Below are 22,666 nucleotides of genomic sequence, written 5' to 3'. Positions count from 1 at the left end.
TTTGCAGGTTATAATTATTCTAGTAAATTGCTGTTTTTACATCATATTCTGTGTAATCTATAATTAAATTTAATATCCTAAGATTGTCGGTGTCTAGTTTGTCTATCTCCTGGATTCTTTTTCTGTACCATGTAAAGGACAAAACAACTATTTGAAAAAAATGTGCCTCCCTGGATCTTACACTGAATCACTAATCTATAATAATAGTATTAAAATTTAACACTAAAGGAAGAAAAAGATCTAGTACAGATTTTATACCAATTTAATAATTTAGTTTACATGGTGGGCTCTGCTTTTTATTATGCTAAACAGCTATTTTTAAAATGGGGAACTACACTGTGGAAACAGCCCTGTCTTGTTGCATCTTTACTTTATTGGACTGGCTCCCTTTTTACTTTACACCGGTTTTACACCAGACAACTCCATGAATGTCCAGGCCATTGGTCCCAGTATGTACAGGTGTAGGATGGAAATTGGGCTGTGTCTTAAAGCCAATAAACCTATGTTGTCTCCATGTACAGCTGTTTCAGAAGCAATTCCAGGTTAGCAGATTAGCTACATACAACTTCTCAGATGCATCTCTCTGTCTTATTTAACAAGCAGAAGCAAATGCCTTTTATTTGAAATGTGTCTCAAACAATGAGGCTCAGATCCTTCAAGATTATAGTCCCTAACTCCCACTGAAATGAATCCTTGAATTCCTCAGGTTAACTCAGGCAACTAAATACCATTTCAGGACCCCATTGCCTTGGGTTCTCTCCAGTCTGAGCCTTGGAAAGTTAAGGAGTAGGTGGTGCTGGATGGGGTCTTGCTGAAAAAAACCAGCAAAAAAATTAAATTAAGATTAAGCTAGCTCATTCTCACTGCTTTACACCCACTCCATGCACAGTGATTTAACTTCTCACCTGTTTGTTCCCCTCTAAAACACTCCTGGGTTAGGGTCAGGGCAGAAGGAGGCTTCAAATAGTAAGAGAGGTAACGATAGGGAAGACTGCAAGCTTCTTTCTTCTGGTAGACATTTCGTGACCAAAAAAAGGGTTGAAAGTAAAATAGTAGCGTGCACAAAAATTACATGAGGTAGTGTGGGTATGCCATATTCCTGCTAAACAGGGAAACTGGCTGACAGGTAGCTACGTGGGATGTACTTTACTGAAGTTAACCATTTTACTGTCTAAAAATATGTATTTTATTTCAATAAATACTCAAAACTAATAAGCACTCAAGCTAATAAATACTCAAACACAGTCCTACAAATTGCGAACAAGCACGCTGCGCAAAATTTTAGCCCACTCTAGTGTAAAGGTGTACAGATGGAAACAACGCAATGCTTCCTATTCAAATCAAGTATGGCGATTTTCTATTAAAGCACAAAGCAGCATTACTAATGCTGGAAAAAAAAAAAATTCCAGGAACTATTAGGCCCTTGAGAAACCTTTTGCATTATAAATGGAATATTTGCTGACAGAGGTAAGCCTTAGCAGTAGCAGGTCAGGAATAGTGAGTGCCTGCTTCCAGCTGTGCCCGTAACACAGTCCTTCAGTGCACCTCAGGGGCCTCACCTGACCTGAAGTCACTACCACCACGCAGCTGGCAGCTGTGATACATACAAACCACTGCTCATTACGGAGAGTATCACGGTAATTTTCACCGACTATTTAATCGGGATTGAACATGGGACTTGAAGTGAGCAATTTGGCTTTTGTTCACTGCTGCACTGTTTTATCCTGAACAGTTCACACACGGTATCGTAGCACTGGTCTAATCCCCCATTTGCAACTTCATTACACATCTGTGAAAAGATTACCGCACACAAGCTCACAAAATTTCTAAACGCCATATTCCATGTGCAAATGTCAAATACAGATCAGGGTGCCGAGACCTGGCACTGCTTCTACGTAAAATGAGCCTCGTCCCACAAAATATGCACATGCTGCTGCTAAACTGCACTAGGATTAAGTGTTTGTTTCATTAGACATTAGCTTTTTCTTAATAATTTCCATTTGACATCTTGTGCATTTATACTAAGCCCTCATCTTAATCATGGTTATTATCACTGGTTGTGGCGGCATACCGAAATCCACACCTACTTGCTGTGTTTATAAGGAGGCTCAGAATCCATATTTAGGCACTCAAATTATGTGGCCTCATTTTCTGAAGTGCTGAGCACCTCCAAATCCCTCTGAAATCAACTGAAGTTGTTCTGCACCAATTAAAAGCAGGCCAATGCACCGAAATCCCAAAGATCATTTTATTTTACTGCAATTAAATTATCACATAAAAGATCGGGGGGGTTACCTCAGTTAAAGTGGGATTACGTGTTTAGCAGCTACAAAACAAGATGCTCCATGGAGTTAGATAAAGGTACAAATTTCCTTGCAATTCAGCGTCTTTACTTAGGTGTTACCAGCACGTTAAAAAAAGGAAAGATAAATGAGCAGTTCATGTACCAATGAACTTGAAAGTTAGTATGACAGGAAGGAACCCATAGTTCCCTGAAATAGTGTCATTGCTTATCAAGCAGATTCTCGAATTAGTAACTAATAGCAATATTCTCAACATCAGTTGAAATATTCAAGAGGAGGGAATTCCCAGATATAGGAGAACCAAAGACTGACAGCAGTTCTGGTATCAACAGAACACAGAGGCAATATAACTAATCTCTTTCATTTGCAACCTCAAATGATTTTCATAACTTGTTTATAAGCCTCTACTACAATACAATACCACTTTTACAGCACAGAATTAATCTAGAAATTGTAACAGGTTCAAAGACAGTAAATCATCAACTGAAATAAAAAGGGTAATTTCAAGATTTAATCAAGCAGACAAGATGTACTTTCCAGTTGAAAATAGACAATGGATCCTCCTTTCCAAGTGTCTCTCATCTGAGTTTGTGGAAGCGTTAACACTTTTGACTGACGGGTCATGCAGAAGTAATTTTAAAAAAAGTATTTGGATTCCAGGGAAGTTTTCTTTGTGATCCAGGAAAATTAAACTGCCTCTGCAACCCTACTGACTCCTTGAGTGATCTCCAATGTATACCAGCACCTTTTCTGACTCCTTCCTCCACTTTCTTGTCCATCCAACTTCATGTCCATAAAATTATTATGCCGCAAAGCAGTACTTTTTACGTACTCCCCTTTACCTTGTGGCTCACTGGCAATCTGAGGTAGGGTCAGGAATGTAAGGGTCTCAGGGTAAATATGTCGGCATAAGACAGCGTGCTTATGTGGATACAATCTCCTACCATTTTTGCTATGTTTAGAATAAAGTAGCTGTGATGACTATGCTTTATGGCAGTCTGTGATAAGTGTGCGCAATGTACAGCTGCAGAGCATGCTTATGGATTGGGCACCTCTTGGGATTTAGGGGTATTTTATGCCTCTTTCAGGACAGTCTGATCCTCATAGCCTTTAGGAACACATTCTTTTGGAAAGTCCAAGTCCAGCCAGACACTGCCTGGGTTAGATAGTCACTACAAAGCTACTTTCTCTTGGTCTTTTCCTGAGTTCAGATGTCATGTGTTGCTACTTTAGTAACAAACAATTAAATTGTATTTAGGTAAAACATAAACTTGAGATGTTCAAGGTTCACCTCTTCATAGTAATGTTCCTCTCCTGTCCCTAACAAGTCTAACAACTTTTTTAATGAAGGAAATGAATCCAAGTCAGACTATTCCATTCTCCTGCAGAAGTGGAAGGCTAGATCAGAGTTAAGTTTTTTCACTTAACTAAGTCTATATACTAGGAAATATTTTATAAACTATGCCGTAACACATAGCTCTTTAAAACATTATAAGCCATTTCTAAAACCTGCATCAATACACTGTATACATCTTGTCAAGACAGAATCTAAAAGCAACTATCTTGGCGTAGTTTGAAATGGATGTCATTGGTATAGGTATAGGTAAGATAAAATAGACGCTATTCTTATTATAGTTGCTCATTAAAATTTCAAATGTGCTTTCTGGTTCTATCACTGAATAACGTATGTTTTAAAAATGTTTTGTTGTCACTTTACAATTAATAATTAATTTAGCTATGGACAGTGAACAGGTAGAAGAAGATACTTCGGAAGCAATACCTGTTTCTGTAAGTGATAAATGTTCTGTTATTGAATAAATATCCACTATCTATTTACAAGACAGGCTTTAAGAGGCCTCCCTTCAATATTCTGACCTTATCACATAAAGCAAAAAACCCCCATCCTTAAAGGACATGCTGCAGTAACTCCGACGGTTCAGGTTCACTATGAATTAAATTGAGTTTCTCCTAGATGCAAAGTTGGCCTGAATCTCTCTGATGAGTAAAGCAATGAAGGAAAGACAAAGATCTTTTCATTTTTTAATTTCATGTCAAGAAGCAGTATTGTTTTAAACTACAAAAGCACTTGAAATTCTTTAAGCACTTTTGCATAGGAGCCCACTGCCTTTTGCTGTGGAAATGTTTTTGAACTGAGCTCCAAAAAGTTTACTTTCTAAACAAAGGACATATGCAGGCAAAGCAGTATTATCATGGTAGTTAAGCCAAAGAATAGTAGGTCTGTGTGTTTAAAGCCACATAATGGATTTCTGGCATTTACTGTATCAGTAGGCACTACATCCAAGCACCGCGGTACTGATTGCTGAAATATTTAGAAAAAAATAATTGTAGCTGGGCTAGGCTTAGCCCCCTTTTCTCCTCTGCTCTTCCTTTTCCATCTCACCCTTCCCCCACTAAAAAAGACTCTGCTTCCACTATCTAAAAAATACATTAAATAATACATAGGAATATAAAAAAGAGTATGCAAGATTTAAAAAAATTTAGTATTGTTACTATTATTTTATATGCAGGGGAGATGGATTAAGAATATGTGGCAGCCAGCGGTGCTTCTCAGCCCCCAAAGCCAAGTATAGACTTGATCCTAACTTAATGTTGAGACTGGAACTGTGCCTCTTTTCTTGATCTTTGCCACCCGTGCCCCACCCAGGACCTACGTTTTGTGAGCTGAAAGGAATGTGCCCGTCTCCCCGCTTCAGAGGACTAGTTCCTGAGGGAATGCTGCAAAGTGCACCTGCACTGCTGTTCAGATGCAAAAGAAATAACTTAAGGTCACATAAAGTCTGTGACAATGTTGGACACTGAACATGGTTATCGTCTATTTCTGTCCTATACTTCAACCACATGACAAACTTTCCTACAGCAGAAGTTGTACACACCCATGGATGCAAGAGAGCAGTGGGAACTTATTTTTTATTGATAGCCCATCTCCAGAGGATACCCTGCTAAATACCACAGAGAAATACTTGATCATACCACAGCTCACAAACATACCTTTGAATTTTTTTCTGAAACTTTTTTTTGAAGTGTCAAAGTCATATATGCAACAGTGTTCCACACAAAGAGAAAATGTAAGCATATGCAAAGGACAACAAGCAAAGAACAGTGAGCAAAGAACAGTATATATGACCCTAACTTCCCAATTAAATCACTTTTGGGGGAAAAGACATGGATATCATGTCAGAATTTGATCTTGACAGTAGATCTACCAAAACCCAAGATGTTATAAAAAAGCTTTACATTATGTTCAAGAGACACCCTGAAGGCTGCTATGATAAACACATTTGCTTTGTTTTATTGTCAGTGGCACAGATGCTGTTCAATCCCCCACAGGACCACCACTCTCAAGGGAAAGCTGACACATGGAAGCCTGCACTAATATAATCCACCCTTTCAGCAGAACATAATACTAGTTTGCTTCAGCTTTGTATTAAGGCAATCAAATGATTTCAACAGTCAGATGCTGACATATGTAAGCATGGCCTGAAGTGTAGGTAAAGCAATGCCAGCACTTGAAGGAAGACATTCTTGAATTGCTTCTATATTCCTGACTCTCAAATCACTGCATCAATTTCAAAGCACATACAGCTATGTCCATGCTTGTATGTGTGGACAGTCTGGAGCTTGGTTTAAATTTAAAAAAAAAAAAAAAAAAAAAAAAAAAAGGGCATGGATTTCAGGTTGTAAAGGCCAGAGCCTGTTAATTTCTTTGAAGAATTCCATCTATCATTTGAAGCAGGGGGGACAAACAACCAGCAACTCCCTAATCTGGAAAATGTATTAATACTAAAAGAGGGACAGCAATAAACATTGCTTGCTTGGTTTTGGTTGGTTGGTTTGGGTATTTTTTTAAACACCTGCTTACTGGGGATGGATAAACTGACTAGATTCAGAAGTAATGACATCTTAAAGCTTCTTTAGTACCAGTCTGTGAATGCAAATGAAACAATGAGGTTTCAACACTTTCAGTCCCAATTTACCGATGTCCTTTACTAGTCTTAAGTAAACCATTTTTTATGGAGAGACTTCCCTAGTCACACACACGTTAATAGCAAATGATTTTTTTTCTCATTTTCAAGAACATTAACTTAATTATGACAAAGAGTAAGCTCCTTAGAAAGGCACTGCTAGTCCTTAAATGCCATTTTTGAAGTTCAGGATAAGATAATTAACAGACTGGAAATGTCAGCAGAAGATGAGACTAATATGGTTATGCATTGCAAGATTTTGTACATAACCACAGGAGTTACATCCTATCTCCGTGTATATAGTCCTGCTGATAACCTGAAACTCTGCTATTTGCTAGTTTAGGACTTATTACTGAAGCGTGAAGATTAGGACTTAATTTCTTAGTTTTTCCTCAAATTAGCAATCATATTCAGTTATGGTAGTCCTGAAATGCTATTTGAATTACAATATTAAGAGACACTTGCATATATCTGAGGAACAAACCACCCCTCCAAAATATAAAAAAAACAAAAACCCAAAACCAGCTAATTGTAGACCACAGCATGGCTATATAAGACATAATTTAAAAAACAATTAAAATTTCAGTGAACAACCATTGTTCACTAGTGGCAACAGATTAGATTGTAGACTGGGAAAAATATACGTGCTATATTCAAAATATGACAATTTCAAAATATCTTATTGAAACTAGCATACAAAATACTTTGAAGGCTATTTCTCAATTGGTTATTTCTAAATATTAATGAAAAAGTCATTGTTCATTTCCAAAGAACTCCACCATACAGTTAGGTACTTCAAGAGCCTTTTGTTTTTCTAATCATTGCTTCCATCACATCCCACTGCTCTTTGGTAACCTAATAAAAGAAAAGAGCATTTTATTGGAATTCCACATAATATTTACACATCTAAGTATTTGTCTGAATGTAAAACAGCAAGCAAGGAATTGAATACCTTCTTCAAATCATTGAATTCTCCTGCCATAGAAACATATTCTCCACCATCCATTCTAATAACCTAGAAAAAGTATAAACAGTGTATTTAATAATTGTACGTTTTCTATAGCATTCCTTTCTTATGAATTGTGAAAGTAATTTTTATTGATTTGGATCAGAAAAATCCATGCTTGAGATAATGTAATTCAATCACTTTTAGAAGTTCTTTTTAAAGGTACTAACTACTATGCATTACAATTAGAAGGTTAATAATCCTGATATAGAATTTCAAAGTAACTGGTTTTGTTTCATTTCTAAAACCAGGGCTTTAAAAAGTATCAGCAAAACTCAGAACATCATCAGTTTAATTGTATAAGCAAGATCAACCAAAACTCACTGCTCCATTAACCCAGCTTGCATAGTCACTGCAGAAATAGGCAGCAAGATTTGCAATTTCTTCTACAGTTCCCAGACGACCACAGGGAATCCTCTCAATCATGCTTTTCTCAAATGAGCCTGTTGGGTCAAGACGGCTAAAAGCACCCTGAGAATAAAGAGAAACATTTTAAAAAAAAAAGAAAAAGAAAAAAAAAAAGAATGTTGTAACTACATCAGAAATTGAAATCCAACAGAGATTTGACTCCACATAAACAATATGGAAGTTCACATTTGTGAATAAACAGTCTACACCCTGTTTGTCAGTAGGATGAAAAAGAAGAGAGTGGGAAACAAAAAAAACAATTTATCCCTGTTGCACTGATAGGCATCCACTGAGGAATATAAGCTGGAATTTAACATGTTTGGGACAGTCACCCACCATCTATCTACGAAATCTTTGTTTCCCAAACACCCTTGATAAACATTTGAGGAATAAGCAAGACTCAAAATTGCTGCATGGACAGGGGAGAGGAAGGAGGGGAGAAGAGGAGCAGGAAAGTGACATGACACAGAGTAAGTAAAACTGGAAAGAAAAAAATTATCAAGTTCAGTTAAATTGCATCAATGGCTAGAACTAAACTAAGTCACTGGAAGTTCTAGAATTTGAATAGCTTAGAATGGCATGGGAAATAGAAGAGGTTTTTTGCTCTTCCTGGCTCCTCCACAAGGAAACAACCTCCTCAGGCAAAATCAGAAATGTGTTAGTAACATTTATGTTGAGCTACTTCAGTTACGAGAGTTAAAGCACACTGTAATTTATGTAATCACGGCTGTACTCATGCCATTTAAGTCTTCTACTGCCATGTTTTTAAATGCCAGTTTATAAGCTTAACTGTATTGCACTTGTACACTTTTTATCTTTTCCTATCACGACTCACAACAGTGTTTCTTAAAGACATGGATGTAGCCCATAAGACAGAAAGCCTCAATTCTGCAATATGCTGTTTTAAGTAAAGCCTATCTGCCTTTTTATGCTTTCAGGAAAATTTTAACTTGGAACCAGTATGACACATGTAGTACTTCCTTAGGAACACACAGTATCTCAAGTGGGATATACACTATTAGGTTAAATCAGAAACCTTAAATGGAGGTAGCAATACTGACATTTAAAGCAGTTAAATTGCCAAAAATTATAAGAATCTATAAATCAAAGTGATCTTGCCACACGATATAGTAGATGCCAAAAGTTTATACAGATTCAAAAGGAGCACGAAAAACTAATGGAAGAAGAAAATCCATCAAGATGACTACAATATGAAGAGATACCAACTGTATCAAACTCCCTGCGCCATAGACTGCCAAAGGCTGGAGACAAAGAAGAAGTGTCATGAAATATTTTTCTTCTACTCTTGCCTAAAAATTCATCAGATACAAGGCCTGGAGGACTTGTGGTCTGATCTGTCATGTTGTTTCAACATTCTTACAACCCTGCTGATACTGCACTTACCTTTCTTTACAGTCAAAAAAGGGAAAACTGAGTTGTCCAATGTAGCATCTAATGCTGACAAGAGGAAAAAAGGAAAAAAAGAAGAAGAAAAAAAAGAAGCAGCAACCCTGTACCCCTACCCCCAAAACAACAGCAAAACCAACTGTGAAACGTTTTACAGGCAGTAGCAATACCATTATTAGCTGTTACTGCTCATAATTGTAATATTTTGATTCATTGTGAAATGGATCCTCCTCTCCCCTCTTGCAGGACTACTTTCTCTTTTTTTTTTCCTGTTCCAGCTGGTCTGGATTACTTCCTTCAAACCCTCCAGTCCTTTTTACTCATATCAAAGCTTCACATTTCCTTGCTGACTTATTTTTCTCTTTCTAGTTTTGTGATTTTTAACAAAACTAGTGAAATTCTCTTCTCATACACCTAAAAGAGATTCTGAAATTTTGGAATTGACGAGTTCTTTTGTTTAAGAATTAGGAGTTCAGGCAGAAATAGACACTCCAACAAGTCTAAGAATTCACTTCACTTGACAAACTAGGTATGCACAGTTGGTAAGAAGCAGCATTAAATATTTTGATGTATCATTCCTTTAAAACACTAAAAAAAGGCTTCATTTATATTAGTGTAGTAGGAGGGACAGTAGCATGTTTCAGAAGTTCAAGAAATTCTATTTTACAAAAGAATTGAGAGGTAGTGTGTTCAATATTCCAGCACAGTCTTGACTACCAAGGAAATCATACCTGAATTCAACAGTCATAGAAGAGGTTAGACTATCTTAAAGTCTGTACTATAACGCATATTCAAGGCTGTGTTTCACTTCATGCTATGTACCTTTGTTTTTATTGGACCTGGTTGAATCACATTGAATCTCATGCCATATTTACCCCATTCAGCCGCAAGAGACCTAAAATTCATTAACAGAATGCATCAGTATTTTAAACACAATGCTATTCAGAAAAAGAAAGTATTCAAAACTGAATCAAAAATATAAATACTAGGATTTTCCTGAAACAGACATTTCTACTTAAGGGTTTTTTTTTGTTCTTAATAAAAACATTTCAGAGAAGAAAAAAAATCACACTCAAACAGAGGAATACTGATTTAATAGATGCATCATAGATAAAGCAACATTAAGAAGCAATTCTTTCTCCCTCACAGATCATACAGATGATTTTGGCACCTAAACTCCTTGACAAACAACTGTTAGGCTACCACCTTTCTCTGATAATTTAGATTATCACACAAGTATACATTCCTAACATTTTCAACGTAGCTCTCACATTAGATGTGTTGAAATAACACTAAGCAGAGGTTACATTCTAGAATCAGACCAGTAGAATAATTTTGCTTTATGGCAACATTTTCTCTGCATAAGCAGTACTTCAGGTAGATCATCTACTACAGTGAATGAATTAGCTGGGTCAAGGTCTCTGAAAAGTACACACTTCAGTTACAGCTTTACAGAAAACAAGACCATCACTCATTCCCTCATTTTTTTCTGGATAAAGAAGTCTAGTTACTAAAAGGCTGCCTAAATTCCTTCTGCTGAGGTGCAGAGGAGGATCTATTTGCTATGAAGGATTGCCCTATAGTTAATAACGATAGAAATCCTTTTGTTTGCTGAGTAACACTGTTCTGAATTACGTATAACTGCAGACCTTAATTTAAAATAGTGACAGGAAACATTTCTTTATGAAACTAGATAGGTGAAGCAACAGTATACTCCATCCAAATACAAGCACATCTTTTCCTGAAACAAAAGAAAGTGGAAGGCACTATAGACCTCAAACAGTTGCCCTAATAACTGTCTTTAAGTGCTGGCTAACCTATAAGAATGCAAGAGAATCTGATTATCAAAACTCTCTAACTGAAATTTTAGAACTTGCTATTGCCAAAAGTAGTTCCACTTACCCTTATCTCATTCTTGTGATAAAAATCATCTACTCATCCTCATGATAAAAATCATCATAATAATAGCAGTTAATACTTCCTTCTGTAAGAAGGTGACAGAATACTATTTTCTTGCTAGGATACTGGAGGCTGGGAGGTTCTTTTATGATACAGTGAAACAGGAGGACTATTCCAACTAGCTCCATTTTTATAGACCAGTTAACCTACCTCAAAGATGTGAAAAGCAGAACACATATTTTGCTACATTACTCACTTGCTCATTGCTTCTACACCAGCTTTGGCAGAGGCGCTTGGCAACACAAATCCTGAACCACTCTCTGCATAAATCGTCGTAATAGCCAGGAATGCTGCTCCTGGAAGTTGCAAAAACATTAAAAACCCCCCACACATCAAACAAATAAAAAATGCATGAAGATCAGACTCTGAACTTCAGGTAAAAGCAACCTCAGTGGTACAGAAGTTTGCAGCTCAAGTGTTAGGGATGCCATTTCACCCTGGGTTGTAAAAAGATACTTTAAAAATCTAGTCTTGGAAACCTTGCTTTCAAGCCTTTTATTTCAGTTCCCTCTTTTCCATGAATGTTAAGAGTTATTCCATGTAAGTGTAAATAGCTATTGATTAGGCCCCAAACGTCTAAACCCTCAGACTTCTACTGATAATGAATTATGTGTGCAAATCAGTCTAAGTGGAATGAAGGCCTAAGATCTTACAGTGTCTTTTTAGAAGGTGCACTAGCCTAGTGGTCACTAACCAGGTAATTTGCCCTAATTTCCTCAATTCCTGGCTGAAAAAAACCCCATAAAATAGAAAAAAATCAGCATGAACAATTAGGTTTGGCATAATCTTAAAATGACACAGTTTAGGCCTTGAGTTAAAGTCTATGCATAAAAAAAGAGGAGTTTTTTTAAGAAGTTTTCAGAAGCTTTTTCTACAGTAGAGCTCACGACAAAGTTAACCTGCATAACTTTCTCCCATTAGTATCAGAACAAACTGTATTATAAAAAGACTGCTTTATTTTATACGTTAAATTTTATGACAGATTTAGCAAAAATGTTATGGAAAATAATGGAAACTGCAACTATTTAATTTTTTTTTTATAGAAGCCTGCAAATTCTGATTGTCTGATCAATAACTAGCATGAACTGACTCTAACTTGGAAATGGAGGACAAGGGACAACAGCTCACTACTTACGCCACAGTATCTAAAATAACTGTTCTACTTACTGTATTTTAAAAATAATTTAATTAGAATAGCTACCCCAGGGATATTTCTAAAACAATATGTTACTTATAGAACGTATATGACGATGAAGTAGAGACTCAATTAAAAAATTACAGTAATGTTACGTAACAGAAACTTAAGGGAACCATAAACAAGCACTGACAGAAAAGCCAGCAGATATCCAGAAACCAGGGACCCTGTTTACAAAAATAGTCTACAGCGAGACACTTTTTAAAAGAAATTTCAACACAGGCAAAAAACCCACAGAACAACTTTGAAGTTATCTAGAGTTGATTGTTAATTATACATTTTGCAGAATTAAACCACAGAATTTTTAAAATACAGGTTAAACAGAGGTGAGTTGGGTGAACCTAACACAGAAGCAAGAATGACTGATAACTTTACAGCTCTGAAGTTTAAAGTACACTTAAGTTCATGCACAATTTTTATTTTTAAAGCCTATAATCATAAAATGAACAATATCTAACCAATTAAATCCTCTCATTTTGTAAAACTTCAGTGCATAAATAACACACTAGCAGATTACAAATCCCTTTTAAATACCAGTACAAACCTAAGAGTCTGAAAGCAGAGCACTTCTATTGTTTACTAAATTAGTTTTAACACAGATCATACCACAGACCTAAAGGATGTGGCAGTGTTCTAGGAACTGTCAGATGTATAGCATCCTCACAGACTGTTCTAAAATATTTGCATTGGGTAGCATCTCCATCACTTATGAAACTAAGGTCTCTGCTCAAACTTAAAAAAAACCAAGCAAGTAAAAAGAAAATGAAGGTGGAGAATGACAGGACAAACAGGTACACTTGATTTACTTGCAAAAATATGTCTTAAAGAAAGCCTTAAATAAAAAGTCTTACTCACAGATGCAATCCCCTAGAAAGAAGGCATGCAAGTAATAGCAAAAGAAATTCATGTTTTGGAAGCTTAGAAGTGAGAGGAAGAGAGACAACATGAAGGTGAATGACTTCTGGATTTTGCCAAATTTGAGGATGGAAGCAAGGAAAGTAGTTTTTCATTCAACAGCAGCAGACACAAAGGCATTTTTAAAGCTGTATTTCACAGTACTATAGGGAGACACTGCATGCATTTGGCAGGCCATAAAGTCATACCAATACAGTAAGTCAAAGTTGGGGATGGGTTTTTAATGTGGTAATATTAGCACTAGAATGGCAGAAAGGATTTTTGCATGTGCTGCTAAAATAGATGTGGGAAATACCTTGTCAACTGACCAAAACTGTTACAGACTTACTGAAACAACTTTATATTGTTATCATTAAATAGTATAAACCCACTGAGTACTTTTTGGAGAGGAGTTTTGAAGAAATTCAACTAATTCAGGAGTTAGAGAAATATAGTGCACAAAAGGATTATTTCAACACAGTGGCTGTACCTAGAAAACATGATTCAGAAGTGAGGGCACATGGAAAACCATAATATACCTCACTGCTTTTAAACGCTATTTGAGATTATATAATTCTGATAAAAAAAATAAGCTCAATGTTTTTCAATTCATAACTAGAAGATAATGTAAAATTAAAGTAGTTCTTTGTATATATGTATAATATACTATATGCCCTTCTGTGTTACCTTTCCCTTAAAGGCAATAATCTGGTTAAATAAATCTTTACCTAAATAGTACATCAAAGAACTATCGTATTTTTAAGGTAAAGCTAAAATATTGGATTAAACTTCTAGGTAGTCTAGAACTAAGAATTATACATGGGAAAATAAAACCTAACACTGATTTCAATTTTGAAATTCTTTTTCAAATTATCTCAAAGGTAATATTCTCTAGTGCAATTAGTCACATAACACAGCTGTGAATTTTATTTATTGAAGTGTAGGAGGATAATTCAAAGTGATATCCTGACTTGTTGTTCATTTAAGTAAATGCCACATGTTCAGTTGTTCAATGAAACCAACATAGATGTAAGAGACTCAAAAGAAATAACAGCTTATGTTTTAAACAAAGCCTTATTTTTTAATTTTTAAAAACCATTTACTAGTACAAACTCTGCAATCAGATTTTTATATTCAACCTCCTGGCCTCTGGGTCCAATTTCACGAGCAGATTCTACAATGAAGTAATTGCTAGCCAGTTCTACTGTGTGATATTTAAGTACGGCTTTACTGAAAATTACATTTCTTTCTAGATAATATGTAGAATGTTAAAGATTGTATATCTCAAAACTGGCTATAATAATGGCAAGGCAAGGAAGTTATAATACTATGTCACAATGCTTAGTTACCATTTATCTTAAGATACCTTTTTGTACTTTAATGAGCTCCTTTCCGATTTCCAGAGTTACAAAAGCGGTACCATTAAGCACAATGTCAGTTATTGTTTTCCACGCATTAGCAGAAAGTCGTTCAGAAGGGGAAATAAAGTTTCCAGCTGCGTTGTTTATCACAACCTGAAACACATGAAGAAAGACCTAAGAGTTAACTAAAACCAACTCTTCCTGAGAGAAAAGCAAAGAATTTAGAAGGAACTTCTTGGAGTTTCCAGGTAGAAAAGTAAAAATATCCTCATTAAACAAGGTACCGGAGGAGGGGAGAGAGAGAGAGAGAAAAAATAATCCAGCAGAAATTTTAACATCTGCAGCATAGATATGTATCAGTAACAGAAAATGAGCTGTATTACCAAACTGCCGTAGTTACTAGTCTAGTACTGAGGAACTTTAAACGTAGAGGGTGACTTAAGTCACTATTTTCCATAGCGTCTGAGGTGTATCCTAACAGAAAAATTTGTCCCCAGTGAGTGTCAAGATAACATATCATATTTAAAGTAATGGATGCATGGGAATAAAAGCAAAAGAAGTTCAGGTAACCTGATGACTAAAGTCTGGATTAGCTGACTGATGCATAACAGGAAGTCTAATCAGTCATGACAAACAGAATATTATTATTTAGTGAACTGCAAGCAACTAGTACAAAATCTTTTTCAAATAGATGTATATCTGTCACTTGTTGCCTTTCTACTAAAAATAATTAGGTAGAGGATATTTTCGATATATCTTGTGCCTAGCCCTTCAAGGTAGCAGTTGGATATATATTTTTAATGGGAATAAGCATCACATAAGCAGTTTTTAACCCAAAACTTATGTGGCCAGATCTTGTGTATTTAATAATAATAAAATGTACTGAAGCAATAAAACAGTATATTACTTATGGAATAGTACCTAGATTCATGGAGGTTTGCACATAAAACCAAGTCTTTGTCCTGAAGTAGTTCTGGGCTAAATTAAGACATTAGAATTTTCAGTAACAAAACACAGCACAGTACATATTGCATGAATATAAAACAAATACAACAGCCATAAATTATACATATAGATAGCAAATACAATTTAAAGGCCTCCCTACAGTCTGTAGAAAAAGTAAAATAAAATCCAAACACCTCAAGATACTGACGAGGTTAACTGAATCACTGAATAAATACAGCAAAGACACAATAATAAAACTAGTGAAGTAAATACTGCATGATACAGTCTTTGAGGTATGTAGATACATATGACTGCCCAAACAATCCACGTGACAAAAGAATGACTGCTTTATAATTGGGTGTAAGTCTTGGGGACAGAATGAACAAAACAAAGATGGAAGGAATATGATACTGCCATTAACTTCTGTCTTTGAGACCTCACCTTAAATGCACAGTGGCAGTGACACTCAGGCTTGCAGTATTCATAAACTTACATGCCATGTCTGTCACTAAGACAAAAAACAGACAAAAAGAACTAATATTCAATTTACTCTGCAGTCTCTCTTAAACACACAGAATGTGGAATTAAAGAGAAAGGAAATGCTTGTAAAGAACAAGTCATGGGAAGTATTTATTCAGAAAATTTCTGGTGTACTAAAAATGTAATCTATAGGAAGAAGTCTCCTTCCTCTCTACATGCACTTAAAACCTGGAGATCATGGTGACAGATGTGCTTTGACCAAAAACTGCAGTAACTAGCAGTCAAAATAACGTCTGGAGTATCTTGTCTACAAAATCAGGACAGTAAACTGTCTTATTTTACAGCACTGTCACAGCATGCAGCTGTGAGAAATAGTTTCTCCACTTCTTAGCACATTTAGAATTCAGCAGGTACTCCTCCATGTCCACAGGAAGCTATTGGTGAATGCAAAGTGTCTACATCACACAGATGACAGTTATAAATCTACAGTAAACAGTTTAAATCTCACTGACTATCCTTTACATAGATGTTAACACTCTCATCACACTTTCTATCAGCTAGCAGAATCTGAATTGTTTCTCATGATCAAATCAGAGTTTGGTGCCTATCATTGTTCAGACTCCTCCAGACCACCCTTCTCAAAGCAACAGTCTAATGTAGAGAGCTCTGTATTTTGTGCCAAACTATTAAAAAACAGATGCTTAGCTTGATTGAAGATTTTTTTCTTGATTTTATGAGAATTTAGTTTTCAAGTTGGAACCTTCTTTGTGTATTTTAATAAGCTAAGCAAGAACCAAAGAAGACGTTTATGATTACTTCCATTTCTAATTTGTGAAACATTCCGTTAATAAGCAACAGGTGTTAATTCAGTACCAACACAAGTCAGTCACCTTTTCAGGAGGATTTAACAGCAATATTCCATCCACTTAATTCAAAGAATCCCATCATAATTGTCCCACTGTTTACAAAGAAACTGTTAGTCCTTAGAGTAAGGACAACAACGTTTTGTCTACTTGGCCACTAAGCATTTTAAGAACCACATGAAGACAGTAACCAGTCTAACTGTGAATGTTAGCTTTATCTTGAAGTACAGCCACGTTTTGTCTAGTGTCTCTTTAGATTCCATTAACTTTCTATCAGTCATTTTCTTCATGCCTACTATACAGAGTATTTTCAGTAACGAAGACTAAAGTTCTTTCCTTTCACTAGAACACTTACATCAGGATGTCCTGCCACTTTGATTATTTCAGCAACAGCATTCTTAACTGAAACTGGATCTCTCACATCACACTGGATGGCATGAACCTATATAATAACAGAAAGGCAGCTGTTAAGACTTCAAACCCATATCACTTATGAATTAAACAAGCCCACAGAAGCACATAAATGCATAAAAATCCTATAATCATTTAAAGCATAATAACTAACATATTCACAATTCTGTAAAAATTTACCTTATTCCCTGTTTTAGAAGAAATTTCTTCTGCTGTTCCTTTCAAAACATCAAGCTTCCTAGAAATAAGTATACAATGTCACTAAATTTCAATTAAATGCAATGACAATTCAGATTAATAAAATCTGGTGATTTTTTCTAGCAAATATGAGCTAAACCTTAAAATACCATTTAATATGTGTGTGCGCACATGCGTGTTGCCAATTTTCATGAAAACGGAGCTTTAAGATAGAAACTATATTTAGTCACTAACTTTCTGAAATAAAACTATTTAAATCTAAGTAATTTCTGGTTACCACTACTTGAAAGCAACTCAAAGGTGACTACAATAAAAGACTATCTTAAGCTAAACATGGCAAGCTAGAAAAAATATTTTCATTCCGAGTACATGATTATAACAAACTTAGTTTTAGCTACTACTCTACTAGTATTTTAGAAGGTACACACATATTCAGATTTAAAACTAAATATATAAACCACCATTTGGACAACTGTCACAACACTTTTGTTGTTTATTTTGATTAAAAATGAGATTGTTTTTCTAGTCTTTACTGTAGTGCTACTTAATAGAAATGTATAAAGATCATCTTCATTAAATCAGGGCTGTTTTTTAAAGTCACAAGAATTAGGAGGAATGGCTTCAATTCTTTACTTCAAATCTGTATCAAGAACACCTGCAATAATACATTCAAAATGTTCAACAACGGCCATTTCAATTTTGTGTTCTCTATTAGGCTTTGTTTCAATTTATGTCTAATATTCTAGGTTGTTTATTTTGCTGCCACATTTCATGGAAATACGTTTAGTTTATTTCTTCCTACTGCTGGTTACACCATTAGACACTTGTAGATGGATCTGCAAGTTTCTGGTATTTGCAATATGACATGATAATTTAAAAGAGTACTGAAACAGAGTAAATAGAATAAATTTACCCATTTTATGAAGAAGAAAGCAGATCTGTTCCGCACTCAGTACTAAATGAAAGCTCTAAAACATCCATTAATATTTACCGGCTTGCTATAACACACTGGGCTCCTAAACTGGACAAAGCTGTTGTCATGCCTTTGCCAATCCCAGTACCTCCACCAGTTATAAAGGCCACTTTCCCTTGAAAGGTATTTGGTGGCAACATCACTTTCCGAAGAGGTGAAAAGAATGCAGCTTGGGGTGCATTGCTGTCTTGATGCAGAACATTTGGCCCACGGCTGAAAAACTGGGGGGGGGGGGGGGGGGGGGGAGGGGAAGAGGAAAGTTAGTTTTTTCTCATTTCTGTATACAGGACTGTTACACAAGATTAGATTTTCTGATGACAGTGGAGGTAACAACCATAACTACCTTATTATAAACTGAATGTAAGAACAATTACATTGTATTATACTAAAACACACAGACCTTCACATAAATGCTACTACTAGACTAGGAAAGCACCTGAGCTATTTTTAGACCTTCTATTGCAACTAAAGAACTATTGAAAAAATCTTTTAATCATGATTTTTGTTATTTTGAAAGTTAGTTATTCTTACGTGTCACTTTTACTAAAGTGTGTAGAAAACCATTACCAACTAATTACAGATTCCCAGCAGGATTTGGGTTTCAGATTCATATATGTACTGTACTTTATGCATAATCTGTACGTGCCGCAGCTACAATGCACAGGGATGGGGGTTTTGCAGAGCTTAAAGCTGGCCTGAGAAAGTGTGCATATGAATCCTTCTGTGTGATAATACATTTGCATATGAGTAACAAGTGAAAACAGAGAATAATCATGGAATTACACTGCCCATTTAATGGACCTGACGTTCCAAAGAAATAATGAAACAAAAGCTAGGAGTGAAGAAGAGTTGTGGGCATTATGTAGAACAAAATTAAGAAAATAAAGCTCAAACTAAAGCTAAAATTATCACAAAAGTAAAGCAGTGCAGCAAGTCCCACAGCATTTATATTAAGTGTGTACTTTAGGGATTCCTTCTGGAACTTGGACACCACAGCTTCTCACAAAGAAAAAAATAAACAAAAGGTGGTGGTTCTAAGGAAAACAAGCAGACCAAATGGAAAATCCAAAGAATGTCCCAACATTTTTCTGAAATAACAAAATCCTACAGATCAGATCTGCCACCGAATGTCTGTAAAATACTGATGATTTTTTTTTTTTTTTTAAATTCTCCCAGCGAAAATAAAATTTGCATATTTTCACGGAGTACCAGAATACTGTTAAACCTCCAGGAAAGGGGAGTGCGAAGATTCTCTTTTGGGTCTTTTTTAGTAGTCCCCTACTCACCTCCTCTCTCTTCAGGTATGCAGGGAGAGGGAAGGGCTCCTCCCCCTGGAGAACTTCAGCTCATGCAAACCAAGACGGCATTTGGACTCCCTCTTCGTCCAGTATAAGAAGGTAACCGGGGATAATCCCTACGCAGTACTGAGTCACCCTGATCAGGTGCTCTGTTAGTGACGGACACAGCCCACTCCTCTCGCTCACCACTACAGAAACCGTGCGAGCAGCTTTCCCCCTGCTTGGGGGAGGAAGATGAGGCCACAGCAGGGGCAGGCAGTAAGACTGCACCAAGACTGATCAAGCACAATAGTGGTATCAAGCAGCCAGTAAAGTTGGTATAATTCAGCAATCTTTTCATGGGACTGCTATCATCTCATTACTAGCTTGCACACACAGCTTCTGTGACTGGATCCACCCAATTTAATCATTCCACTGTTTCAGGTCAAGGTCTTAAGTTAAACCTCAGGTGTAAACAGACATATAAAGAAGCCAGGAAACAGCTTTAACCCCCTCCCCCTCCCCCCCAAGCACGAACAACCTCCAAAACCACCCTCACCCAGGGGGTGGAAGTGAATCCTGAAACTACCGCAGAAGGTCCTCTTGGAAGTACACAAGCACTCGCCAGTAAGCAGCACTGTGCCTGGGCAGAACTCACTAGAAACGGCCTCCTGCAACACCCACACACATCAGCCGTGGCACCGCTTGGACGGACGGCAACGTTCAAACCATTTCACCCAAATGGCACTGCATAACTTTGCTGTCGGGATCAAAGGGCGGTAACAAGGCCTCCGCTGCCTCTACCGAAACGGGAGAGAAACGGCAACCGCCCCGCGGCGGAGCAGGGGGCTCTGTCCCGGGGAGCACAAGCCGCACCTCTGCGAGGGCTCCGTGGCGCACAGGGACGGCGCGGGTTGCGCCGGGAACCGAGGAGAACCGGGGGTCGTCCCCCCCCCATGGCAGATGTTTTGGCCGTTTCCCCAAACCGCAGCAGCCGGAGCCCCACTCAAGCCTGGGCCGCCCCTCGACACCGCTTCGGTTGCGGGGCGGGGGAGCGGCAGCCCGTGAGGCGGCCGGGCGGCGTCAGCCCGACGGGCAGCACCGCTCGCAGGTCGCCGCCGATGCCCTCTGAGGGGACAAGTGCGCCCGGACAGCCCCGGGGGAGCGGGCCGCGGAGCACACCCGTAAGCGCCGGCCGACTACCCTCGGCCCGACCGGAGCAGGAGCGCCTTACCCGCCCGGTGCCAGAGAAGCAGACCGCGACACCGCCACGGACGCCGCACCGCCCCCCCAGCGCCGCGGCCGCCATGGTTCCCTGCCGCGGGCTGTGCGCCTGCTCCGTGACCGTGGCCGGCGCCCGCCCCGGGCGGGAGGCGGTCCGGCCGCCGGGCCTGCCCGCCGGCCCCAGCAGGCAGGGGGCCGCTGCCGGTGGCGAGGTGGTGGTGGCTGCAGCGCGGAATCGCGGCCCCGCCGGCCGCCCCGGGGCCTCGCGTCCCAGCGGCGAGGGACAGATTGCGCTCCGTTCTGTTTATATGCTTCACTGGGGTGGGGTGGGGTTTTTTTGCAAATTATTTATTTACTCAATGCTATTTGAAGGACACTAAATAACATTTTTTTTATTATTTTTTTTTTTTTTTTGCCTTTAGCATGGCTTCTCTCCAGCAGTTTTGCCAGTTCTTGGCACGTGTGTTTTGGGGAGAGGGTTTGTTTAAGATATACAAGAAAAGCAATTGGCACAGCAGTCTGCTTACTGGGATTTCAAATGCGGTGGGTAACACACGGCCTGATTTGGGGTGAGATGGTGCTGAGCGCATCCACAGATCACTCCCTGAGCACAGCAGCAGAGGGGCTCCATGCTGGCTCCACCGCACACGCCAACACCTTTCATCTTGACAACTGCTGTGAGGTTTACTAGAAAGACCAAGATTCGTCATTTCAAATTCAGCACTGTCCATGGAGTTCAGAAAAGGCCTGAGCAGCCTGTGAACATTAAACCATGTTAATCTACGGGGGATTATGTTGAGATAACAAGAAATGTGATTTACCTGTGCTGAGCACATAGACTGGCCGATCGGAAAGGTAATGACTGATACCCGCCCTTTTGTACAGCCTGGGTAATAAGGCAGAGAAGCCTGCAGAGTCATATCTGGCCATAGGGAATGGCAGGGAAAAGAGGTGGGGGACTAGCGTGGTAGCTGTAAGAACCTACGGATTCGATAAAGCTGCAGGTTTTGAGGAGAAGAGACCATGACAATGAATCTACGCAGTTACAAAACTTGGCATGAAAGACAAAAAACTTGTCACTATCAACTTTTGAATTAAGAATTCAGGGCAAACTGAATACACACTGCTATGGGAGTTCAGAAGCATCTGAATTAAAATCCTACAGCTTAGTCATCAGCACCCTGTATAAAAATGGTCAAACAGCTCAATGTTCAACATTCAGAGGAAAAAAAATGTTGATGTTCTGTTGGTACGGTAAGTTTTACAGTACGTAATATCATTATTAGTCCTGCATACTGCCTGGCAGCCACTGAAGCAATAGTGCCACACCACTAAGCAGTAGTTGCCACAATAGCATTAAAGTTGTATGTCAAACATCTGGTAGGTGTTAAAGAGTCACTGTAAGGTTTAGATAGTAACATTTCATTAAAATCAGTTAATTCAAAACGCACTGAGTCTCAAGAGATATGTAATCACTGAACAAAAAAATCTAAGTTGGAGAAAGGGAGTGAATATAGTTCAAGAAGTGTTTCAAAATTGACAAATGCTACATGTAATCGACAGGGAACCAAATTGTTCCCTGATATTGTGTAATTCGTGTTGAATTAAATGAAGACAATAAGGCTTACATACCAATCGGGAAGGGCGAAGAGACATATTGAGATTTAGCAGATGCCCTGTGTAAATAACAAGGCTTGCTTGAATGGTGCGTAAAGGTCACGGGAAGAGGGCAACGGCTATAACTTACTAGCTAAGGAGGGAAAAGAACAACAGCTATAA

The 22,666-nt window shown here is 38.0% G+C and overlaps 1 protein-coding gene across 2 annotated transcripts; it reads right to left on the bottom strand.

Annotated features, from left to right (window-relative positions):
• Window positions 1-5,214: 5,214 nt before the first annotated feature.
• Window positions 5,215-20,983, bottom strand: DECR1 (2,4-dienoyl-CoA reductase 1). 2 transcript variants are annotated; one of them, XM_049819351.1, is made up of 10 exons: window positions 20,898-20,983; window positions 18,405-18,607; window positions 17,396-17,453; window positions 17,160-17,246; window positions 14,522-14,669; window positions 11,263-11,362; window positions 9,930-10,002; window positions 7,617-7,763; window positions 7,239-7,301; window positions 5,215-7,141 (listed from the first exon to the last, which is right to left on the bottom strand). In XM_049819351.1, the coding sequence occupies exons 1-10, from the start codon at window positions 20,970-20,972 to the stop codon at window positions 7,082-7,084; spliced, it is 1,014 nt and encodes a 337-aa protein (XP_049675308.1). In that variant the 5' UTR covers window positions 20,973-20,983; the 3' UTR covers window positions 5,215-7,081. The 2 variants fall into 2 exon arrangements, with proteins under 2 accessions (XP_049675308.1, XP_049675316.1); XM_049819359.1 differs by lacking the exon at window positions 20,898-20,983 and adding an exon at window positions 19,673-20,170.
• Window positions 20,984-22,666: the final 1,683 nt, after the last annotated feature.

The sequence above is a fragment of the Accipiter gentilis genome, chromosome 2, assembly GCF_929443795.1.
Source record: "Accipiter gentilis chromosome 2, bAccGen1.1, whole genome shotgun sequence".
NCBI lineage: Eukaryota > Metazoa > Chordata > Aves > Accipitriformes > Accipitridae > Astur > Astur gentilis.
Note: the sequence above shows the minus strand (reverse complement) of the source record. Positions and strands in the feature narration are given on the sequence as shown.

Coding starts and splice junctions, on each gene's coding strand:
- DECR1 (XM_049819351.1), bottom strand. CDS start 20,972: ATGGCGGCCGCGGCGCTGGGGGGGCGGTGCGGCGTCCGTGGCGGTGTC. Junction 17,247..17,395: donor CTTCTAAAACAGGGAATAAG/GTAAATTTTTAC, acceptor GTTATTATATAG/GTTCATGCCATCCAGTGTGA. Junction 10,003..11,262: donor GGTGTAGAAGCAATGAGCAA/GTGAGTAATGTA, acceptor AATGAATTTTAG/GTCTCTTGCGGCTGAATGGG.